The 19,461-nt window shown below is 51.5% G+C and overlaps 1 protein-coding gene across 1 annotated transcript in view; it reads left to right on the top strand.

Moving 5' to 3' along the window:
- dnah9l (dynein, axonemal, heavy polypeptide 9 like) overlaps positions 1-19,461 on the top strand; it is a 29,926-nt gene that overhangs the window by 6,150 nt on the left and 4,315 nt on the right. The window contains exons 13-79 of the mRNA XM_084706557.1: positions 128-232; positions 360-551; positions 726-926; positions 1,062-1,397; positions 1,492-1,569; positions 1,660-1,715; positions 1,809-1,929; positions 2,133-2,302; positions 2,480-2,702; positions 2,795-2,911; positions 3,177-3,263; positions 3,453-3,611; positions 3,777-3,860; positions 3,959-4,117; positions 4,202-4,324; positions 4,424-4,546; positions 4,749-4,973; positions 5,172-5,263; positions 5,466-5,592; positions 5,685-5,864; positions 6,007-6,132; positions 6,227-6,334; positions 6,460-6,591; positions 6,677-6,837; positions 6,954-7,110; positions 7,438-7,583; positions 7,720-7,836; positions 7,939-8,077; positions 8,189-8,281; positions 8,482-8,676; positions 8,759-8,836; positions 8,928-9,060; positions 9,190-9,317; positions 9,544-9,692; positions 9,823-9,973; positions 10,090-10,221; positions 10,393-10,566; positions 10,677-10,881; positions 11,042-11,207; positions 11,322-11,424; positions 11,597-11,734; positions 11,836-11,937; positions 12,070-12,231; positions 12,334-12,417; positions 12,522-12,631; positions 12,730-12,892; positions 13,010-13,133; positions 13,752-13,894; positions 14,002-14,163; positions 14,338-14,397; positions 14,493-14,666; positions 14,825-14,971; positions 15,324-15,437; positions 15,579-15,722; positions 15,879-16,061; positions 16,391-16,492; positions 16,588-16,722; positions 16,832-17,005; positions 17,159-17,291; positions 17,401-17,503; positions 17,640-17,762; positions 17,909-18,113; positions 18,214-18,378; positions 18,549-18,689; positions 18,806-18,976; positions 19,052-19,174; positions 19,281-19,461. The exon at positions 19,281-19,461 is cut by the window's right edge and continues 13 nt beyond it. Of these exons, the coding sequence (XP_084562683.1) occupies positions 128-232; positions 360-551; positions 726-926; positions 1,062-1,397; positions 1,492-1,569; positions 1,660-1,715; positions 1,809-1,929; positions 2,133-2,302; positions 2,480-2,702; positions 2,795-2,911; positions 3,177-3,263; positions 3,453-3,611; positions 3,777-3,860; positions 3,959-4,117; positions 4,202-4,324; positions 4,424-4,546; positions 4,749-4,973; positions 5,172-5,263; positions 5,466-5,592; positions 5,685-5,864; positions 6,007-6,132; positions 6,227-6,334; positions 6,460-6,591; positions 6,677-6,837; positions 6,954-7,110; positions 7,438-7,583; positions 7,720-7,836; positions 7,939-8,077; positions 8,189-8,281; positions 8,482-8,676; positions 8,759-8,836; positions 8,928-9,060; positions 9,190-9,317; positions 9,544-9,692; positions 9,823-9,973; positions 10,090-10,221; positions 10,393-10,566; positions 10,677-10,881; positions 11,042-11,207; positions 11,322-11,424; positions 11,597-11,734; positions 11,836-11,937; positions 12,070-12,231; positions 12,334-12,417; positions 12,522-12,631; positions 12,730-12,892; positions 13,010-13,133; positions 13,752-13,894; positions 14,002-14,163; positions 14,338-14,397; positions 14,493-14,666; positions 14,825-14,971; positions 15,324-15,437; positions 15,579-15,722; positions 15,879-16,061; positions 16,391-16,492; positions 16,588-16,722; positions 16,832-17,005; positions 17,159-17,291; positions 17,401-17,503; positions 17,640-17,762; positions 17,909-18,113; positions 18,214-18,378; positions 18,549-18,689; positions 18,806-18,976; positions 19,052-19,174; positions 19,281-19,461 (9,517 nt within the window). The remainder of the gene's footprint in view (positions 1-127; positions 233-359; positions 552-725; positions 927-1,061; positions 1,398-1,491; positions 1,570-1,659; positions 1,716-1,808; positions 1,930-2,132; positions 2,303-2,479; positions 2,703-2,794; positions 2,912-3,176; positions 3,264-3,452; positions 3,612-3,776; positions 3,861-3,958; positions 4,118-4,201; positions 4,325-4,423; positions 4,547-4,748; positions 4,974-5,171; positions 5,264-5,465; positions 5,593-5,684; positions 5,865-6,006; positions 6,133-6,226; positions 6,335-6,459; positions 6,592-6,676; positions 6,838-6,953; positions 7,111-7,437; positions 7,584-7,719; positions 7,837-7,938; positions 8,078-8,188; positions 8,282-8,481; positions 8,677-8,758; positions 8,837-8,927; positions 9,061-9,189; positions 9,318-9,543; positions 9,693-9,822; positions 9,974-10,089; positions 10,222-10,392; positions 10,567-10,676; positions 10,882-11,041; positions 11,208-11,321; positions 11,425-11,596; positions 11,735-11,835; positions 11,938-12,069; positions 12,232-12,333; positions 12,418-12,521; positions 12,632-12,729; positions 12,893-13,009; positions 13,134-13,751; positions 13,895-14,001; positions 14,164-14,337; positions 14,398-14,492; positions 14,667-14,824; positions 14,972-15,323; positions 15,438-15,578; positions 15,723-15,878; positions 16,062-16,390; positions 16,493-16,587; positions 16,723-16,831; positions 17,006-17,158; positions 17,292-17,400; positions 17,504-17,639; positions 17,763-17,908; positions 18,114-18,213; positions 18,379-18,548; positions 18,690-18,805; positions 18,977-19,051; positions 19,175-19,280) is intronic.

Below are 19,461 nucleotides of genomic sequence, written 5' to 3'. Positions count from 1 at the left end.
ACCAGGAAGGAGCTACGTAACGTTTTTCAACATATAAGCCCCTCCCTCTTTCTCTTTTTGTCTCTCTCTCTTCCTCCCTCTTTCACTTTCTTTCTTGCTCTCTCTCTCCGATCCCTTTCCCTCCCAGTTGACCTCAGTGTTAAGGGAGGTGAAATATCTGGGGATGCTGAAGAACCACTCCATACCTAACGCAGCTCTGCAGCTCTACTCCAAAAGAGAGCAGCTCTACATGGTGGGTCAGCCTTTGCTCACGGCAGAGCAGAACTCACTACAGCATTACCCAGATATATGAAGTTCAATTCAAACTAAAATGCTGTTTCGGAAGTATAAATCTGACTTTTGGTGTGGATTTGTTGTAGTACACCCAGACGTTGTCTCTGGTGACCCAGTGGTATAATAGGCTCCACAGCACCATACTGGCTGTGGAGCTGGGATTGGTCAAGGAGGAGATGGACAGGACCAGACGGCAGCTAAACCCCGCCCTCCAGGAACTAACCTGGGCTCACAATGACCTGTGGGACTACATACAGACCACACGAGACCTGGTCAAGGTATGCACCCACACACTCACTCACACACACACACTCACACACACACACACACACACACACACACACACACACACACACACACACACACACTCACTCACACATACACACGTCACGGATGAGCAACCGTAATGATCCCTTTGTTTATCCTTCCATGCGCCTCCCGTCTCGTCCCAGGGTGTGTCCACACGTGTCCAGAGCAGCAAGGCCAACATGGAGGCCATCCAGGGGCTGATGGGAAAGTTCAGCCATCAGGCCTTCATCACCAGGAAGAGCAAAGGGTCCACCCTCCTCATCCTCAGTGACATGGAGGACAGTGTACACAAGCAATACACACTCATTACCAAGACTGGGCAGCAGATACACACTCTTCTACAGGTACTCTCTCTCACTCACATACACACAAACACACACACATAGTAGATGCTTTATATAAACTACAAATCATAAACTCTATCTCCCTTTATATCTCTCTCGACCAATCGGATTTATCTATCTCTCCCCATCTCCCAGGAGAACCAGTCTCTGCTGGGGGTGTCTGACCCAGACAGTGCAGAGTGGCAGGCCTACACAGACTACATAGACAGGATGGTTCTAGGAGGGTTCTCCAGTGCCGTCCGCTGTTCTCTATTGTACCTGATGGAGAACACTGACCCTTCGCTCCGCATCTCGCCACTCTTCGAGGTGCAGCTGGTCCTGAACGCCAACGAGATGACCTTCGAACCCTCGCTGGACCCCAGTCACCATGGTAACTTCTATGACATCATTGACAAGATGGTGGGTAATATAACCAACATGACGGCTTTCATACCCCGGGTGGCAAAGCACAAACAATTGGACAACTATCAGGTAATGTAGAGAAAATCACGAAAGCACACATACTTGCAAACTACACCGACACACCTAACTGTCACATGACACTCTCCGCTCTGTTTGTCCGCAGGCTGACGTGGACGGGATGGTGGACCTGACAGAGCTGTGCCAGGTCATCAGGGCTCGCGCCCGCACCGCCATCGCTAAAGTAATGCTTCCGTCTCTCAGCTCTGAGCACGCTCAATAAGCCTCCTGACCAGTTGAATGTCAATAAATCTGATCTGGTCTTCCTCTTCAGGTCAGGGAATACCAGGGGTCGTTCGCAAGCTACCGCTACCTTTGGACGGATGACAGGTATGTCTGTGTGTGTGTATTTGTGTCTGTATTTGTGAGCGCGTGTGCAGTGTTTTGCTGTTTTTTCATACAACTGTGTATGTGTGTGTGTAGGTCAGAGTTCATGAGGCAGTTCCTGCTCTATGGTCATGTTTTGAGTACAGAGGAGGCGGAGCTGTATGCAGACTATGAGCTGAAGAAGAACCCGCCCACTCTGGACAACTTCAAAGAACAGGTGACAGGAGAGGCGGGCTACCCACTCTAGCTCCTCCCCAGCCTGTTTTATTGGCTGAGTGCAGGCTTTGCCAGACCCCTAATCCAATCACTTTAGAGAACCCCTTGCCTGATTGGCTGATTCTCTTTTTCAACCTGGTAACCAACCAGTTATCTTGTAAGTTGTAGCATATTCAGTTGACGTGTGTGGGTTCTGTGTTCCAGATCAACCTGTTTGAGTCTCTGTACGTGAGGGTGAGCAAGATGGAGGACCAGAGGCTGTTCTGTGGCTGGCTGCAGATGGACGTCAGACCTTTTAAACACACCCTCATGAACGTCATCAAGAAGTGGAGCTGGATGTTCAAGGAGCACTTGCTCAACCACGTCAACCAGAGGTGAGCTGGGGACACACGGCCGTGGGGGGGGGGGGGGGGGGGCAGGGTGTAGTATGGAGAACTGTTTGGGTTTGATTGATCATCCGCCCCGTCTGTGAGAAGAACTTGAACACTCTCTGTATTTATATATATACATATATATATATATATCTGTCTCTCTCTCTCTCTCTGTCTCAGTGTGAGGGACCTGGCCTCGTTCGTCCAGGACACAGCCCGAGGCCTGTCTAACAAAGTGACAGACGGAGACTACGCCGGCCTGGTGGACATCATGGGTCACCTGATGGCCATACGGGACAGACAGATCAGCAACGATCAGCACTTCAAACCTCTCAAGTCCACCGCTGAGCTCCTCAAAACCTACGGCCAGCAGCTTCCTGAGAGCGTCTACACACAGCTGGAGGTACACACACACACACGCATACTTTCACTTGCTTGCTCAAACACACAAACACACACACACCCTCACTGATCGTGTAACGGATGTGTGTGCAGGAACTGCCTGAGAAGTGGAAGACGGTGAAGAAGATAGCTTTCACAGTGAAGCACGAGGTGGCCCCACTGCAGTCCAACGAGGTGTCTGTCATACGCAGGAAGTGTGTTCGCTTTGAGGTGAGTGTGCATGGCAGCATACGGGGTCTTCTTAGTGGAGAGGTGAGGCTGTGTGTGAACGGGGTCATGTAACAGCATCCGTTACAGAGGTCAGTTTGTGTGCGTGTGCGTGTGTCTTGCATCATTGATGTGGAAGTCACCTGACCTGGCCAGCCTTTTGTCCCTAATTAGAGCTTATAAACCTGATCCTAATAACTCTAATACAACTGGTGATTCAGTACTGGCCAGTGGGGCACACTCATGGTAAACACACTGCATCTCCTAGGTCAAGCAGCATGAGTTCAGAGAGCAGTTTCGTAATGAGGTCATCTTCAGAATCAACGTGGACGAGCCTTACAAGCTCATGGACAAGGTGGGTAGCAAGGCTTCGGCTTCAGCCCGCTCACATCAGTCATGGTTGGATATGAAGACCCTTGTGGAATCTGACGTTTTATAAACAGTCTTTATCACCTTTTCTCTGTTTCCATTTTCTGGATATTACACACACCTAAACCCCCCCCACACACACACACACAAACACACACACGCTCTCTCTGTGTAGTCGAACCGCACTGTGGCGTTGTTGGAGACAGAGATGCAGAAGCTGCAGGACACAGCTGACCTGTTTGAGGTCAACTTCCCTGACTACAAACAGCTGCGCCAGTGTCGCTCCGACATCATACTGGTCAAAGCTGTCTGGGACATGGTCCTCTTCGTCAAGGTAAACAAACACACACACACATACACACATGCCCACTTATTCACGTCTTAGCCAGATATAACTTTGTTAAATGAAGACCTTTGACATTGATGATGAAGTCCCTGTTTGTCTCTCTCTCTCTCTTACCTATTCTTTTTGTCCTTCCTTTGTCTCCGTCCATCTCAGACTAGTATAGAAGACTGGACCAAGACTCCATGGAAGGAGATCAACGTGGAGCTGATGGACATGGAGCTGAGACGCTTCGCCAAGGTAACACAGTGGTGGTGTTCACGACCTCACGACTCCCCTTTGCTCTCACAGGATTATCTTACAGTTCAGATAACATCTGCTGTTGTGTGTGTGTGCAGGAGATGAAGACCCTGGATAAGGAGGTGCGTGTGTGGGGCGTGTACATGGGTCTGGAGTCAACGGTCAAGAACCTGCTGACCTCTCTGCGGGCAGTCAACGAGCTTCAGAACTCTGCGGTCCGAGAGAGGCACTGGCAGCAGCTGATGAATACCACAGGGGTAGGACACATACTCACCTCTGACCTCTGCCTGACCATGTCACTTCTGACCTCCACCTGACCAGGATGTAACCTCTGACCCCAGGTGCGCTTTGTGATGTGGGAGGGCACCACCCTTGGGGACCTGCTGGAGCTGCAGCTGCACCGTGTCGAGGACGAGGTCAAAAACATAGTGGACAAGTCCGTCAAAGAGATGGCCATCGAGAAGGTGTGTGTGCTTCCATGTGTGTGTATGTGTGTTTGTTTCCACTAATCCCATACATGCTGTGTACTCAACAACCCACCCCCCTTACCATCTACATCTCAGGTGCTGGCAGAGATTACCCAGACGTGGAGTGTGATGGTTCTTTCCTATGAGATCCACGCCAGCACAGGAACCCCTCTCCTCAAGTCTGATGAGAACCTCATAGAAACCCTGGAGGACAACCAGGTGGGGGGCTCACTAATCACAGACACAGAGGAGGAAGAACCCACACACGTACTCCCATCCACACAATCACACAAGCGTTGGAAACCAATCCTGTGCGGCATGTTCACCCTCTAGTCTGGAGTCCTAGGTTGTAGGTTCACTAGCATTACATCATACCTCCATGAGTGTCCTTTTCTCTGGTGGTTCCTGCTGGCTTGCTTAGGTCCAGCTGCAGAACATCCTGATGAGTAAGTACGTGGAGTACTTCCAGGCGGAGGTGAGCGGCTGGCAGCGGAGGCTGATGGTGGCAGACCTGGTCATCTCCTCCTGGATGTCGGTGCAGAGAACCTGGGCCCACCTCAACAGCATCTTCACCAACAGCCACGACATCCGCTCCCAGCTGGCCAACGACGCGCAGCGCTTCCAGGGCATACACACCGACTTCCAGGTATCTCACACACAGTACAGTACACACACACACAATGTACAGTGTAGTACGCACATTAACACACTGTGAAGTAACCACGCAAACCCACGCCTCATATAGCACACACATACTGTATCCAGTACACACACACACACACAGTTTGTGTTTTGGATCCACACATCATATCCGTGGGTCTGATATGTGTGTGTGTTCACTCAGAGCCTGATGACTGAGGTGGTCAAGTCAAGCAACGTGGTGGAGGTCACCAACCAGCCTGGCTACCTGGAGCAGCTGGAGGCTCTGCAGCAGAGGTCTCTACCCTCACACTGCCTGGAGGATGGGAGAGAGAGAGACATAGACAGAGGCATAGACAGAGAGAGAGAGAGAGAGAGAGGGAGGGGGGGGGAGAAGGGTAGAGCGAGGGGGAGAGAGAAGGAGAGAGAGAGAGAGAGAGAGAGAGAGAGAGAGAGAGAGAGAGAGAGAGAGTAACAGTGTGTGTGTGTGTGTTCCCAGGCTGTCTGTGTGTGAGAAGGCCCTAGCTGAGTATCTGGAGACCAAGAGGCTGACGTTCCCTCGCTTCTACTTCGTCTCTGCTACAGACCTGCTGGAGATCGTCTCCAAGGGAACGCAGCCCAAACAGGTACCCACAGGACGGACGGCGACAAGCAGAAATAGGACCCATGATACCAGTCTCCATGATTATCACAATCTATCATTTGTGTGTGTCCTCAGGTCACCAGACACCTGCTGAAGCTGTTTGACAACATAGCAGACCTCCGCTTCCAGGACACAGAGCCAGGGCGGGAGTCTGGGGGGAGAGAGGGGGAGGAGGGGGAGGCGGTTGCCGTGGGGATGTACAGCCGGGAAGGGGAGTATGTACCCTTCTCTGACCCCTGTCTCTGCCAGGGACAGGTAGGTAGACACATCGTGTTGGCTGTCTGGACTAGAGTATACACACTGCAGACTGTGTTCTCAGGGGTGTGTGTATGTGTGTATGTGTGTGTATGTGTGTATGTGTGTATGTGTGTATGTGTGTGTATGTGTGTGTCCTCAGGCTGAGTGCTGGCTGAGTGAGCTAGAGAGCACCATGCGCTGCACTGTCCGGAGAGAGATACAGGAGGCAGTGGCTGCCTATGAAGACAAACCCCGAGACCAGTGGCTGTTTGACTACCCTGCCCAGGTGTGTGTGGGGTGGGGGGTGGGGGGGGGGATTGAGTGGTGTGTAATGTCTGTGGGTGAGTGTGTGTGACAGCATATCTGTGGTGTGTGGCCAGGTGGGTCTGACAGGCAGTCAGGTGTGGTGGGCCACAGACGTGGGCATCGCCTTCGAGAGGGTGGAGGAGGGCTTCGAGACAGCCCTGAAGGACTACAACAAGAAACAGGTACACACACACACACACACATGATGACACTGTTCATTTGTGCTGGTGGCTGAGGATGGAATACATGTGAATGTTGATTGATGGTTGTGTTGTGGTCATGCTGTGGTTGTGTTGTGGTCGTGCAGATCACCCAGCTCAACTCCCTGATCCACATGCTCCTAGGGGAGTTGACCCCTGGAGACAGACAGAAGATCATGACCTTGTGCACCATCGACGTGCACGCCCGGGACGTGGTGGCCAAACTCATCACACAGAAGGTCATCTAGGGGTCATCACACTGACCTAGCCAGTAGCTATCTTTATCTCCAACAATAGCCTCTCTAATGTGTGTGTGTTCCCTAGGTAACCACAGGCCAGGAGTTTGCGTGGCTGTCCCAGCTGCGTCATCGCTGGGATGAACAGACCAGACATTGCTACATCAACATCTGTGACGCCCAGTTCCAGTTCAGCTATGAGTACCTGGGGAACACCAACAGACTGGTCATAACACCACTGACTGACCGGTACACACACACACAGGCACACACACACACACACACAGACACACACAGGCACACACACACACAGGCACACACACCTCCACATAGACAATCTCAAGGTCTCCCTCTCCTCTCCACAGGTGTTACATCACACTGACTCAGTCCCTCCACCTGACTATGAGTGGCGCCCCCTCTGGCCCGGCAGGAACAGGGAAGACTGAGACCACCAAGGACCTAGGCCGCTCGATAGGCATCATGGTCTATGTATTCAACTGCTCAGAGCAAATGGACTACAAGGTGTTTACTATAGCAGTCCTTAACAAGAGGATGAGACATTGGATATGGGAATTTTGACGCAGGAGTCTCTCTCTCTCTCTCTCTCTCTCTCTCTCTCTCTCTCTCTCTCTCTCTCTCTCTCTCTCTCTCTCTCTCTCTCTCTCTCTCTCTCTCTCTCTCTCTCTCTCTCTCTCTCTCTCTCTTGCGTGTTTTCTCTCTCTTGTTGCTCTCTCTGTCTCTGTCTCTGTCTCTCTCTCTCTCTCTCTCTCTTGTTTGCTCTCTCTGTCTCTGTCTCTCTCTCTCTCTCTCTCTCTCTCTCTCTCTCTCTCTCTCTCTCTGTCTCTGTAGTCCATAGGGAACATCTACAAGGGTCTTGCTCTGACTGGAGTGTGGGGCTGCTTTGATGAGTTCAACAGGATCTCTGTGGAGGTGTTGTCAGTGGTCGCTGTTCAGGTGAAAACCATCCAGGACGCCATCCGCAACAAGAAACAGAGGTTGCACACATTCCATGACGCATGGGAATTCTGTTTCATCTACATTTATAAGGCCATATACAGCAGTTATTTAGCCATCCACCCACCCACCCACCCATCCTTCCAGCTATATAACCATCCAGCCGTGTGTGTGCAGGTTTCACTTCCTGGGAGAGGAGATTGAGCTGAGGCCATCTGTAGGCATCTTCATCACTCTGAACCCGGGCTACGCAGGGAGGGCAGAGCTACCTGAGAACCTCAAGGCCCTCTTCAGGTCACACACACACACTGAGAGTTCCAGCAGTATACCACTGTAAATTCAGTCCATTGTGTAATATTAAATCCATACTGGGCGTGTGTGTGTGTGTGACCTCAGGCCCTGTGCGATGGTGATCCCTGACTACGAGTTGATCTGTGAGATCATGCTGGTGGCGGAGGGCTTCATCGACGCTCGTCTGCTCGCTCGCAAGTTCATCAGCCTGTACACGCTCTGCAAGGAGCTGCTGTCCAAGCAGGTAGTGTTCAACAGAACCCTGTCTGGAGGTCTGTCCCTGAGCTCTGAACCTTAACCTCTGATCTGAACCATGATCTCTCCCCCCATTATGATTCTGCCTCTCCCCCTCTAGGACCACTACGACTGGGGGCTGAGGGCAATCAAGTCAGTGCTGGTGGTGGCGGGGTCCCTAAAGAGAGAAGACAGGAGCAGGCCAGAGGAACAGGTGCACACATTCACTCCTTATCTTACTGTAAAACTCTTGTCTTCTTACAGTAGTCTCCTACTGTGTACTGTAGGCCCTGAAGAGTGGTTTAAAGATCCCTGTCAGACTCTCTCACTCTGACCTTCCCATTCCTCCCCCTTTCATCCCCGCTCCCCTACCCCCCCCCCCCCCCCTCTCCCCTTCCCTGGCCGTGTGTCCAGGTGCTGATGCGAGCGCTTAGGGACTTCAACCTTCCCAAGATAGTGACCAGTGATGTGCCCATCTTCCTGGGCCTCATCAGTGACCTGTTCCCCCTCCTGGACGTGGCCCGCAAGAGAGACCCTCAGCTGGAGACGGCCGTGCGGCTGTCTGTCAGCGAGCTGCACCTGCAGCCGGAGGAGAACTTCATCCTCAAGGTGGCGTGTGTGTGTGTGTGGGTGCATGTGTGCGTATGTGTGTGTGTGTCTAATATGAAACCCTCCATGCTTGTGTTGCTAGGTGACTCAGCTGGAGGAGCTCCTGGCTGTAAGACACTCTGTGTTTGTCGTTGGAGGACCTGGAACAGGGAAGAGCCAGGTAATCTCTCTCTCTCACACACACACACACACGCACACATACACACACCACTGGATGTTGTTGTTAATGTGTGCTGGTGCTTGTGCTTCAGATCCTGAAGACTCTCCACAGGACCCATGCTAATCTGAAGATGAAGCCAGTGTGGACAGACATGAACCCCAAGGCTGTGACCACAGACGAGCTGTTTGGCTTCCTGCACCCTGCCACCCGGGAATGGAAGGATGGTGAGAGCAGTTGTACCAGGCTGCAGGGTTAAAGAGCCTGGAGGGACTCTACTGTTACTCTCTATTTTTCATGTTCTCTATTGTGGTGCTACCTGGTGATAACTGTGTGTGTGTGTGTGTGTGTGTCAGGCCTGTTTTCCTCCACCATGAGGGAGCTGACCTCTGTCAGCCATGATGGACCCAAGTGGATTGTCCTGGACGGGGACATTGACCCCATGTGGATAGAGTCCCTCAACACTGTGATGGACGACAACAAGGTGGGGGGGATGTGTGTGGGGGGGATGTGTGTGGGGGTGTTTGTGGGGGGCTGGGGCTGGGGGGGTGTGTGTAGGGGGCAACCCTTTGTTGTCCTTACAGTATATGCACCAACGGTATCTGCTTCATAAAGTTTCTCACTTGCTCACCCTATCTCTCTCTCACTCATTCTCCCTCCCTCCTTCCATCTTTCTCCTTCTCACCCTTCTCTTTCCTCCCTCTCCCCAGGTGCTGACCCTGGCCAGTAATGAGCGCATCAGCCTCTCCTCCTCCATGCGTCTGCTGTTTGAGATCTCCCACCTGAGGGCTGCTACTCCTGCCACCGTGTCCCGTGCCGGCATTCTCTACGTCAACCCCCAGGACCTGGGCTGGAGCTCGTGAGTCTCTCTTTCTCTCACACACACACACACGCACACACTCACATGCACACAGACACACAGTGGCATACACACTCACACACACAGATTTAGACTCACACAATGATTATTTTTTGGTCCCTCTCCACAGGTATGTAACAAGCTGGATTGACACACGACAGGCCCAATCAGAGCGAGCCAACCTGACCATTCTGTTTGATAAATACGTCCCATACTGTCTGGAGCAGGTCCGCTGTAACCTCAAAACCATCACTCCCATCCCTGAGAACAGCATGGTGCAGGTGGGCACACACACACTTGTGAAGTTCTGATTGAGTATTGAATGATTGATTGATTAAACTGCTCTGTGGTAGCATATTCAAACGTTCTGCTCTTATGTTGTGTGCTGTCCAATCAGACTCTGTGTTCTCTGCTGGACTGCCTGCTGACGGAGGAGACCACGCCCACTGACTCCCCCAGAGAGCTGTACGAGATCTACTTTGTCTTCGCCTGTGTCTGGGCGTTCGGAGGGGCACTTTTCCAGGACCACGTGAGTCTGTGTGTGTTCATGTTGTATAGCATCCGTGGATATCCTTGTATTTGTATCTTTAAACAAGCCATGAAAGTGACATCCCATAACCGTGATTTATCTCCCTGCCTGTCTATCTTTCTACCTGGTTACCTTTCAGTCTGTCTAATGACCCATCCGTATGTCTCCTAGTTGCTAGACTACCGAGCAGAGTTCAGTCGCTGGTGGTCTAAGGAGATGAGGGCAGTCAAGTTCCCCTCCCAGGGCACTGTGTTTGACTACTTCATAGACTCAGACACCAAGAAGTTCACTCCCTGGAGCGAGAGAATGCTCCCATTTGAGCTGGAGCCAGATGTACCACTACAGGTATAGAGCTGATAGAAATAAGTGTGTGTGTGTGTAAATTCAGAAATAACCAAGTTCAGTGTATATGTACCTACTGTGTGTGTGCGTGTGTTTGTGTGTGTGTGTTTCAGACGGTGCTGGTTCAAACAGCAGAGACCACCTGTCTGACCTACTTCATAGACCTGCTGCTCCAGAGAGGCAAGCCGGTGATGCTGGTGGGAAACGCTGGCGTGGGGAAGACCATTCTAGTGTCGGACAAAGTGGCCAAGCTGAAGGAAGACTACGTGGTGGCTAAGGTCCCCTTTAACTACTACACCACCTCGGCCATGCTGCAACGTGAGCCCCCCATCACTACTACACCCTAATACACCACCTTCGTTTCATTACTTACACTGAGTCAAGTACTTGGTACAGATGGGCGGTTTGTGGATGGCTTGAAGAATTTTCGGGAAAATAGATGGATGAATTGAAATAGCTAAGTGTGTGAACATGGCAGGTGTGATGGAGAAGCCTCTGGAGAAGAAGGCGGGCCGTAACTATGCCCCTCCCGCCACCAAGAGACTCATCTACTTCATAGACGACCTCAACATGCCTGAGGTGGACGCCTATGGAACAGTCCAGCCTCACACACTCATACGCCAACACCTCGACTACAACCACTGGTGGGATACACACACACACAGGATAAAACAGTGTTTCTCCTTGTTCATAACCTCTAGTGAAAGCGGTGTATATGATGGGGGACGAGTTAGGTGTGTGTGTGTGTATGTGGACAGGTATGACAGGCAGAGGCTGGTGTTGAAGGAGATCCATAACTGCCAGTACATCACCTGTATGAACCCTACAGCTGGGAGCTTCTCCGTCAACCCGCGACTCCAGGTAGCACACACACGTACGGTACACGACCACACACACGCACACTCATACACACACATGATCCCAGAATATACACAAAACACACTGTAATATACTATTTTTCAAGTACAAGGTCATTCAATCTCTCATCCCTCCCTCCCCCCCCCCCCCCCTCTACTTCGTCCTTCTCTCTCAGAGACATTTCTCCGTCTTTGCGGTCCATTTCCCTAGCGCTGAGGCGTTAGCCACCATCTTCAGCAGCATTCTGTCGGCCCACTTCCTCCAGGGGGGCTTCAGCTACGGGGTCTCCCGCTCCGTGGGAACCCTCATTCAGGTGGCGTTCTCATCAGGACCCGTCCCTCCTCCCTCCCTCTCTCATCTTTCCCTTGTCGGTCCATCCACCTTCTCATTCTCTTCTTCTCTTGTTTCTTCCAGGCAGCCATCTGTCTCCATCAGAAGATCAGTCAGAACTTTCTCCCCACAGCCATTCGCTTCCATTATATCTTTAACCTCCGAGACCTCTCCAACATCTTCCAGGTATGACACGCGCGCCCACACATGCACACTGTATAGTGATGGATGATTCAGACATCGTATGGAGTGTATCAATCTATACATATCTATCTCTCCTTCCTTCCTCCCTCTCCCCACCCACCCTCCTCTCTCCAGGGTATTCTGTTTGCCCTGCCAGAGTGTGTGCGGTACCCCATAGACCTGGTCCACCTGTGGCTGCATGAGAGCTCCCGTGTCTACTCAGACAAACTGATGGAGGAGAAGGATGTGGAGCTCTTCAACAAGATCCTCCTGGACACTGGCAAGAGATACTTTGAGGTGAGGGACCACAGGAGAGACTTTGGAAAGGACTGCTTTTGCGAAACTATTGCTGTAATAGGATGTTGATTTGTCTGTGTGTACGTGTGTGTGTGTATCTAGGGTATAGATGAGTCTATCTTCATCCACCAGCCTCTAGTGTACTGTCACTTTGCTCAAGGAGTGGGAGAGCTTCGATACCATCAGGTCAGTCTCTCACTGGATCCTGGGCTAAAGCACTGGGCTTTAGAAGTGAACTCCATACAGGACACCTCTTCACCTTCATCCTCTCTCTCTCTCTCTCCGTCTAGGCGTCTGACTGGGAGAAGCTGAACAAGACCCTGACCGATGCTCTAGAACATTACAACGAGCTGCATGCCGTCATGAACCTGGTGCTGTTTGAGGAGGCCATGCAGCACGTGTGAGACACAAACACCAAACCTGGACACTGACAATGCCAGTCTTTTAGGACACTGAGAAGTTGTGTGTGTGTTTGCATGTGTGTGTGTGTGTGTCCAGGTGTCGTATCAGTCGGATCCTGGAGGCTCCCCACGGCAACGCTCTTCTGGTGGGCGTGGGGGGCAGTGGGAAGCAGAGCTTGTGTCGACTGGCAGCCTTCCTCAGCCTTCTGGAAGTCTTCCAGATCACCCTGAGGAAGGGTTATGGCATCAATGACCTCCGGGTAGGACCACACAACATGGGCGGTCACATATAGTATGTCGTAGTCCTGGTGTAGCTGACAGGAGTTGCTGACATCTCCCACAATGCCTCTGCCCCCCCACCCCCCCTCCCTTTCCAGAGTGACATAGCAGCGTTGTATATCAAAGTGGGAATGAAGAACATCGGTACTGTCTTCCTCCACACAGACGCCCAGATCCCTGACGAACGCTTCCTGGTGCTCATCAATGACATGCTGGCATCAGGTGTGGGTTAGCATGCACCTGTCTGTAGCTGGTGTTCCAGTCTGCTTCCTGTCTCCTAACTAGTGTTTTAGTCTGCTTCCTGTCTCCTAGCTAGTGTTATAGTCTGCCTCCTGTCTCCTAGCTAGTGTTTTAGCCTGCTTCCTGTCTCCTAGCTAGTGTTATAGTCTGCCTCCTGTCTCCTAGATAGTGTTTTAGTCTGCTTCCTGTCTCCTAGCTAGTGTTTTAGTCTGCTTCCTGTCTCCTAGCTAGTGTTCTTGTCTGCCTCCTGTCTCCTGGCTAGTGTTCTAGTCTGCCTCCTGTCTCCTAGCTAGTGTTCTAGTCTGCCTCCTGTTTCCTAGCTAGTGTGCTAGTCTGCCTCCTGTCTCCTAGCTAGTGTTCTAGTCTGCCTCCTGTCTCCTAGCTAGTGTTCTAGTCTGCCTCCTGTCCCCTAGCTAGTGTTCTAGTCTGCCTCCTGTTTCCTAGCTAGTGTTCTAGTCTGCCTCCTGTCTCCTAGCTAGTGTTCTAGTCTGCCTCCTGTCTCCTAGCTAGTGTTCTAGTCTGCCTCCTGTCTCCTAGCTAGTGTTCTAGTCTGCCTCCAGTCTCATAGCTAATGGTGTGCGTTGTGCGGCATGTCTCCAGGGGACATCCCAGACCTGTTCACTGAGGAGGAGGTGGATATGATTGTCATGTCCATCCGGATGGAGCTGAGGGGCCTGGGACTGATAGACACCAGAGACAACTGCTGGGCCTTCTTCATTGAGAGGATACGACGACAGCTCAAGGTCTGGACACTGCTGACTATGTTATTATACTGCATTACTGTTCCCGCCCTGATATCTTATAACCTCACCAAGTTAATATTTGATCCTCTCCTCCCCTCACCATGTAGGTGGTTCTGTGTTTTTCTCCGGTGGGCTTCACATTGCGGACACGTGCCCGGAAGTTTCCGGCACTGGTGAACTGTACAGCCATAAACTGGTTTCACTCCTGGCCTCAGTCAGCCCTGCAGTCAGTCAGTACCACCTTCATAGAGAAGATCCCTGATCTGGAGGTCAGAACACTGTCTCTTTCTCTCTTTCTCTCTTTCTCTGTCTCTCTCTCTCATCCTCTTTAGTAAAATGTTGATCTGTGCCAATAGAAATAACAACAGTTTCAACATAGTGTACATGGCTAATAGTACAGTCTTTTGATGTTTCTGTATTCCTTATGCTTCCATGAACATCAGCCCAACGTCCGTGCATCCATCAGTGAGTTCATCTCCTACGCACACACAAGCGTCAATGAGGTGAGGAACTACCTAACAGCAACACAATGCCAACAACTTCCTGGTCCCCTCTCTAACATCACATGCTCTATCCCACCCCTACATCCACCCTCCAGGTCAGTGTGAAGTACCAACAGAATGAGAAGCACTTCAACTATACCACACCAAAGAGCTTCCTGGAGTTCATGAAGCTGTACGACAACCTGCTGGGGAACAAACGCAGAGAGCTCACCCAGAAGATGGAGAGACTAGAGAACGGCCTGCAAAAACTGCAGACCACTGCCTCACAGGTCTGAGAAGAACCGCACACTTCCGCTTTGGGCCAGACAGACACTGGACCATCACTGTCGGAGAATTCAACCTCCGTCAGAAACATGAACTCTCACAGCCTCCTCCTCTCCATCTCTCTTGCTCTGTCCCTGTCTCTCTCTCTCTCTCTCTCTGGTAGGTGGAGGACCTGAAGGCTAAGCTGGCGGTGCAGGAGGTGGAGCTGTGGCAGAGGAACACAGACACTGAGGCTCTCATCGCAAAGATCGGACAACAGTCAGACAAGCTCAACCAGGAGAGAGAAGTGGCTGATGCAGAGGAGCAGAGGGTGGGTGTCTGGGGGGGCATTATAAAAAAACTTTTACAAAGTTAACCTGACACAGCCTAAAGAAGCATTGATGCAGGAGATGTGTACATGCATACATATTTCTTCTTTTTTTCCAGCAATGCTGATATATATATAAATCTTTATAGAGTTTATACGCCTGACCAAATCTACATTGGTCAGGTCTATAAACTTGATTTAGTGGGTTAAAATCCACCTGTAATTTACTTTGGATAAAAGCATCTGCTACATGAATGTTTTTATTATTATTACATAATAATTATTCATCTTTACAGGCTGAAAGTGCATCTTTCTCTATTGTGTGTGTGTGTGTGTGTGTGTGTGTGTGTGTCAGGTGGCAGCTATCCAGGCGGAGGTGACTAAACAGCAGCAGGAGAGTGAGGACGATCTAGCCAAGGCTGAACCTGCCCTCCAGGCGGCTAACACTGCCCTTAATACTCTCAACAGGGTGAGGGATACAATGATGGCACATTGCTTTTAACGGGCATTGGCCTACATAACGAGGTTTGATTTTCTCCACAATGTTTTTGCTTCCCCACAATATATTTTTGTGCGGTCTCTGTGTGTGTGTGTCTTTGTGTGTGTCCAGTTGAACATGACAGAGTTGAGGACGTTTCCTAACCCTCCTGCCATCGTGACCAACGTGTCTGCTGCTGTGCTGGTCCTGCTGGCTCCTCAGGGTCGCATCCCTAAAGACCGCAGCTGGAAGGCTGCCAAGGTGGTCATGAGCAAGGTGAATGTCGGGGCTTGGGGAAAAAGGAAGTACACAAGGTAGGGTCTAGGGTCAAAGGTAAGGAGAACAGGTAGGCGCTAGGGCGAGGGAGATGCAGATTGGGGAGTCCTGATAGACTCACTAATCTGAAGAGTTCTCCGCCCCCGCCCTGTACAGGTAGATGACTTCCTGCAGGCTCTGGTGAACTTTGACAAGGAGCACATCCCAGACGCCACAGTGAGGTGCGTGAGAGACGAGTACCTCAGCGACCCGGAGTTCAACCCAGAGTTTGTCAGGCTCAAGTCCTCCGCCTCCGCTGGCCTCTGTGCCTGGGTCATCAACATCATCCGTTTCCACGAGGTACATACACACACACACACACACACACACGGGAGTGCTTCTTTTTCTCTTCATTCATGACAAGTCCTCCCATGTGTCTGACAGTGGTGTTATGAGGGTGTTCTGTTGTGACAGGTTGTGTCATTTCTTCCCTTCTCTCCTGCTGCCTGCTCCAGATGTATGTAAGTACAGCTCCTGTCTCCTTCTCTGTATGCCCAGGCTGGACACCATTGCAGGACTGTTCATCTGGATATGACAGAATACTACTAGTAGCTGCAGTGTTGTTTTGCTTGTCACGTTTGGTTGTTAACTGTGTGTGTATGTGTGTCATGACTGTGTGTTTTCCTCAGGTGTTCTGTGAGGTGGAGGTGAAGAAGATGAGTCTGCAGCAGGCCAACGCTGACTTGGCAGAGGCTGCAGAGAAGCTGGAAGTCATCAGGAAAAAACTAGCCGTGAGTTGGACTTCCACACGCTCCAATTCTATCTTTTTTTCCTCTCTCTGACTGTGTATGTGTGTTGTGTGTGTGTGTGTGTGTGTGTACTAAAGGAGTTAGATACCAGCCTGGACACTCTGACAACTGCATTCGAGAGAGCCACTTCTGAAAAGCTGCGCTGTCAGGATGAAGTCAACCGCACCAACAATACTATAGAGCTAGCCAATCGCCTGGTCAAAGGCCTAGAGGTGAGGACACGGGCCACGAGCTTACTGAAACCTAAGTTTACACTGTAACTCAAGGCTTACATTTCTCATGTGCGTGATTAATGTGCATGTGTGCGTGTGTGTGTTCCAGAGTGAGAACGTGCGCTGGGCCCACACTGTAGCTCAGTACCATGAACAGGAGGAGACGCTGTGTGGAGATGTTCTCCTGACGGCAGCCTTCATCTCCTATGCCGGCTCCTTCTCCAAGAAGTACCGAGCAGAGCTGCTGGACAACCTGTGGATGCCCTTCCTGCGCTGCCAGAAGGTCTCTGCACCGCTCTGACCTGTCACTGTCGCTGACCTGAGATAGGACACATCCCAGAACAGCGTGTTGGTAGTGATGGATGAGGGATAGTCAACCTGAGGAGCTTCCCGTTTCCTAACTTCTCCTTCCTTCATCCCTCCATCCCACTCTCAGAACCTCATCCCTATGACAGCGGGCTTAGACCCAGTGTGTATGCTGACGGATGATGCTACAGTCGCCCAATGGAACAACGAGGGGTTGCCAGGAGACAAGATGTCCACTCAGAACGCTACGATTCTCACCAACTGTGAGTGGTCACGATTCCATTCTAATATCCTGCTGAATAGATCCTGAGGGCTGGGCAAGGTTCTGACACATTTGTGCGTGCGTGCATGTGTGTGTGCGCATTCCTCCAGGTGAGCGCTGGCCACTCCTCATAGACCCACAGCTGCAGGGCATCAAGTGGATCAAGAGTCGCTATGGCAACCGCCTGAAGGTGGTGAACCTGGGTCAGAAAGGGTGAGAGGACAAGACCCCCCTCTTCTCCCTGCTTGTCACCCATTCTTCTGTCCTCTCCTTGATCCCTAACATGACTGTACATGTTCTCAGTACACTGCGTGGAGATAAACCAGTTGAGTGTGTGTGTGTATGGTAGATATGTGGATGTGATAGAGCAGGCAGTGGTGATGGGAGACCCAGTTCTCATCGAGAACCTAGAAGAAACCATGGACCCTGTCATAGACCCTCTACTGGGACGACACACCATCAAGAAGGGCAGGTAGCACACATACCCTCACACACACACACACACACTCACACTCACTAACACACTGGACTCTCCTGATTTGTCTTCCTATGTTTTCTTTTCTCTATTATCGCTCACACATGTCCAATCACCTAACCATACATCTGTGTGTCTTCTAGCTGTATCAAGGTGGGGGATAAGGAGTGTTTCTTCCACCCAGCCTTCAGACTGATCCTGCACACTAAGCTGGCTAACCCCCACTACAAGCCAGAGATCCAGGCCCAGACCACCCTCATCAACTTCACTGTGACCAGGGACGGCCTGGAGGACCAGCTACTGGCCCAGGTGGTCAACCTGGAGAGGCCCGACCTGGAGCACCTTAAGGTGGGGTGAATACCTTCCCTTTCCTCTCTGGGTCTCTGTGCCTCCAATTAGATGTAGTTGGTCTATGCTTCTAACGTGTGTGTGTGTGTGTGTTTGATAGAGTGATCTGACCAAGCAGCAGAACCTGTTTAAGATTGAGCTGAAGGTCCTGGAGGATGAACTGCTGACCCGGCTGTCTGCTGCAGAGAGCAACTTCCTGGGAGATAACGTCCTGGTGGAGAAGCTGGAGACCACCAAACACACGGCTGCCGAGATCGAGATGAAGGTCGGTTAGAGAGAGAGGGAGAGAGGGAGAGGAGTGGTGGTGAACGTTTGTTTGCTCTGGACCTCTCCTCTCTTCCATCTACTCGTATCCTCACCTCTGTCTCCTCCTCTGCTCCCCCTGCTGTCTTCACCTCTGTCTCCTCCTCTTGTCCCCCTGGTGTCCTCCCCAAGGTCCTGGAGGCCAAGGTGAACGAGGTGAAGATCAACGTGGCCAGGGAGCACTATCGCCCTGTGGCCGTCCGCGCCTCCCTGCTCTACTTCATCATGAACGACCTCAACAAGATCAATCCCATGTACCAGTTCAGCCTCAAGGTGACCACTCTACTCCACAGCAGGCAGGCAGACGTCCATGGTCAGGTCTCCTGCTCTGACCAGTTCTATTCTGACCCAGTATAATGACAGTCGCTGTCTCTGGGTTGTTTGTGGAGGCCTTCAACGTGGTGTTCCACAAGGCGGTGGAGCTGGCGGAAGGGAGTGAGGACGTGAAGAGTAGAGTGAACACACTCATCGATGGCATCACCTTCTCCACCTTCAACTACATCAGCAGAGGCCTCTTCGAAAGAGACAAGCTCACCTTCACAGCTCAGCTTGCCTTCCAGGTGTGTGCGAGTGGGTGCGTGCGTGTGTGTGTTATGTGTGTGCACATGTGACAGTGTAGTATTGCCCCCCTCCAGCTGTTGTTGATGAGTAAGGAGATAGATGTACGAGAACTCGACTTCCTGCTACGCTTCAACATTGACCACACCTACATCAGTCCCCTGGAATTCCTGTCTAACACTGCCTGGAGCGCCATCAAGGTACACACACACACAAACACTCATGAGGCCTGTGATGCACATCTATGAGGCCTGTGATGCACATCTATGAGGCCTGTGATGCAGAGACGGTGCCCTCTCTGTTCAGACGATGAGCTTCACAGATGAGTTCCGGGGTCTGGACCGGGACATCGAGGGCTCTCCTAAACGCTGGAAGAAGGTGGTGGAGTCCGAGTGTCCTGAGAAGGAGAAGCTCCCGCAGGAGTGGAAGGGGAAAAGCTCCCTGCAGAAGCTCATCATGATGAGAGCCCTCCGCCCCGACAGGATGA

The sequence above is a fragment of the Hypomesus nipponensis genome, chromosome 10 (genome assembly GCF_054491055.1).
Source record: "Hypomesus nipponensis isolate SF chromosome 10, ASM5449105v1, whole genome shotgun sequence".
In the NCBI taxonomy this organism is placed as follows: domain Eukaryota; kingdom Metazoa; phylum Chordata; class Actinopteri; order Osmeriformes; family Osmeridae; genus Hypomesus; species Hypomesus nipponensis.
This window is presented reverse-complemented; position numbering and strand designations above follow the sequence as displayed.